This window comes from Erythranthe guttata, chromosome 2 (assembly GCF_056151865.1).
Source record: "Erythranthe guttata isolate IM_541 chromosome 2, IM_541, whole genome shotgun sequence".
NCBI classification, from domain to species: Eukaryota; Viridiplantae; Streptophyta; class Magnoliopsida; order Lamiales; family Phrymaceae; genus Erythranthe; species Erythranthe guttata.
This window is the reverse complement of record NC_142534.1, coordinates 12865735-12868804: the sequence shown is the minus strand read 5'-3', so window position 1 is coordinate 12868804 and position 3070 is coordinate 12865735. Positions and strand designations below refer to the sequence as shown.

At 38.9% G+C, this 3070-nt stretch overlaps 1 protein-coding gene across 1 annotated transcript; it reads left to right on the top strand.

Annotated features, from left to right (window-relative positions):
* Nucleotides 1–1267: 1267 nt before the first annotated feature.
* On the top strand, nucleotides 1268–2790 carry LOC148772378 (uncharacterized). Its single transcript, XM_088815014.1, has 2 exons — nucleotides 1268–1869; nucleotides 1956–2790. Exons 1-2 carry the CDS (start codon nucleotides 1268–1270, stop codon nucleotides 2788–2790), a joined length of 1437 nt encoding a protein of 478 aa, XP_088671140.1.
* The last annotated feature ends 280 nt before the right edge of the window (nucleotides 2791–3070 follow it).

The window sequence follows — 3070 nt, the reverse complement described above, 5'->3', positions numbered from 1 at the left end:
GAATTTTCTCCTACGTTTTTTCTTCTTCTTGAGTTGTGTTTTGAATTGTGTAGGGAGGGTCCCTATTTATAGTGGTAGAATAAGAGTCCTACTTAAAGTCTTCTTGATGAAGTGGCGCGATTTGATTGGCTCTCTTTAAATTGATATTTATCACTTATAACTTGGAACAGAAGAAATAATCCTATTGGCCAATAATTAATTGATAATTATCTCCATAACTTATTTGCAAGATAAATTATAATTTAATTTAGACACAATTTAATTGGCTAATTTAATTAACCAATTAATTAATTTTATGCGTCTACAAACATTCTTAATTGATTGTGATTAATAGTTTGAAATTAAACTCAATTTAATTATAAATATGTTAGAAAATTGATTGCCCTCTTCGTTTGGTGGTGGTGAGTTCAAAGTTCAAACAGCATAAATATGTTAGAAAATTAAACCGATGCTGCTTCGATTTAAACTCGGTCGAAGTTTATTCAGTTCTTTTTACTATTTTTCGTGTATTTTTTTAAATAACATCCATTAGAATATGCATCTTCCAGCTCTGTTTCATCTTCTTTAGTATGTGATGAGGACTAAATGTTTGGTTAGCTTTCGATTCAGCGGAACTTAGAAGCGAGCCAGCTCGGGGTCTTCGTCAAGAAGACCTCCTTTCTCCATATCTTTTCATTTGCTATGCAGAAGTGTTGATCGCGATGATCCAGACCGCTAGTTGAAGTGGGGCGATTCAAGGCATTAAGGTTGCCCCATTAGGTCCAGTGGTGTCTAACCTCTATTTTGTGGATGATACATTCGTATTTTGCCAGACGACTGAATCCTTTACGACCTCTTTGAAAAATATCCTGGAAAAATATGCGAGAACGGCGGGTCAGGAAATTAACCTCCAGAAATTCACGATGTGCTTTTGCCCATCAACTTTACCAGACAAGAAAGAGGCACTTCATCATATTCTTGGATTTCAAGTAGTAGAACGACACGAAAAATACCTTGGGATGCCAGTGACAATGGGAAAAATGAGAAAAGAGATTTTCAGCTTTCTTAGAGATCGGATTTGGACAAAAATAAAAGGGTGGAGCGCCAAATAGCTATCCAAGACAGGGAAAGAGGTGCTTATCAAAGCTATTATGCAAGCTATCCCGTCCTACATTATGAGCTGCTTCATGCTGCCAATTGGTCTGATTCGTGAGTTCGAGGCGGCGATTCGAGATATTGGTGGGGAAAAGGTGACGATCGGGAAATGGCGTGGGTTTAATGGGATGTGATGTGCAAATCCACAACTGGTGGTGGGTTGGGATTTCGGGATTTGATGTGCTTTAATAAGGCTTTAGTTGCAAAGCAAGCTTGGCGTATTTTCACTCAGCCAAACCTTTTGCTCTCACAAATTTTTCGAGCAAGATATTTTTCGAATGAGAGTTTGTTTACGGCTGACCTTGGCAACCGACCTTCGGCAACATGGCAAAGTATTTGGATGGCTAAGGAAGCGCTGGCTTTGGGTATTCGGAAAAGAATCGGCGATGGGAAAACAACCTTCATTTGGGCAGACCCTTGGTTAGCTGAGGGTGGGAATCGTAAGATTCTCACACCTCAACCAAAGTTCTCCTCATTTCCGGATAGGGTTTCAGACCTTATTGACCAGGGTTCGAGAACGTGGGATTTGGAGTTACTCAACCAATGGTTCTGGCCTTTCGATAAGGAACGGATTTTGGCGATTCCAATTGGTAACTTGGTAGTGACAGACAGATGGATGTGGCATGGAACTAAAAATGTGAAGTTTTCGGTTAAATCTTGCTATCAAATGCTTGTCACAAGGAAGCCGGGAATAATGGCTGGTGGCGGAGTTGCTAGTGGAACGACGAGCCAAAGGTGGAAACTTGTGTGGAATCTCCCGATACCCCCGAAAGACAAAATTTTTCTTTGGCGATTCTGCTCAAATATTTTTCCTACGAAAGTCGAACTTTTTCGCCGGAAAATTATGGCAGAACCTTTTTGTCCAGAGGGATGCGGTGTCGAGGAAACGAGCTTGCATGCCTTGATTTCTTGCTGCAGAATCAAGGCTATTTGGAGACGCCCACCTTTTGTATTATTGAAGACACTAATCCAACTACGGGCTGGCTATGGATAGAATTATTGCATAAAAAATTGGAGCCGACGGAGTTTAGCTTAGCAGTGATGGTGATGTGGAAGATTTGGGAATTACGGAATAAGAAACTTCATGGAGAGAGAGATATTTTACTGGATGATCCTGTGAATTGGTTCAGGAGATACCTCTTGACTTTCCAACAGACATGTACCAAGGACTTACATGGTACTGTACCCTTCCACCCGGCTTCTTGGAAACCGCCTGAGTTCGGCTGTGTGAAAGTAAATTTCGACGTAACTTTTCCACGGAGTGGAAACTACTACGTCATGGCAAATATTGCTAGAGATTACAATGGGAAATGTCTATGGTGGAGTATTAAGAAGATTCTAGGTCGTCCACTACCTATCGAGGGCGAGGCGCATGCTGCATTGTTTGCATTAGTGAAGGCCAAGAATATGAGTGTGGCAACGGTAGTGATCGAAGGAGATAATCTTCAAGTTATCAACACGGACATATCCCAGTTGCATACCTCTTATGGAGCTTTTGTCGAAGAATACCATCGTATTGCTAGATATTTTAATTATTGTTTATTTTCTTTTGTTAAGCGTTCGGGCAATATGCTTGCCCACGCTCTGGTAACAAACTATGACTCGAGTTGTAATCAGGGCCTTATTTCGCCTTCGGATTTGGCTAGTATAGCCTAAGAAAATCTCGTTTTTTCCTAAAAAAAAAAAAAAGAATAATATTTTGTATTCTACAATTTATATATACTAGTCATACATTAAATGATATTTAAAATATATAAATAGTTCAACAAGTTGAATAACCATAACTATATTAGTAAAAGTATTCGTTGAATTTTTTTACACTTACTCTTGCATATTATGTAAATAAAAATTGGTAAATCAATTATGATTAGTTAGGTATTGAGTTTTTCTATCAAATTTGTATCTTTTCAATATTTTAAACTTTTTTCTTTCCAGC

Coding starts and splice junctions, on each gene's coding strand:
- LOC148772378 (XM_088815014.1), top strand. CDS start 1,268: ATGTGCAAATCCACAACTGGTGGTGGGTTGGGATTTCGGGATTTGATG. Junction 1,870..1,955: donor AGTGGAACGACGAGCCAAAG/GTGGAAACTTGT, acceptor TTCCTACGAAAG/TCGAACTTTTTCGCCGGAAA.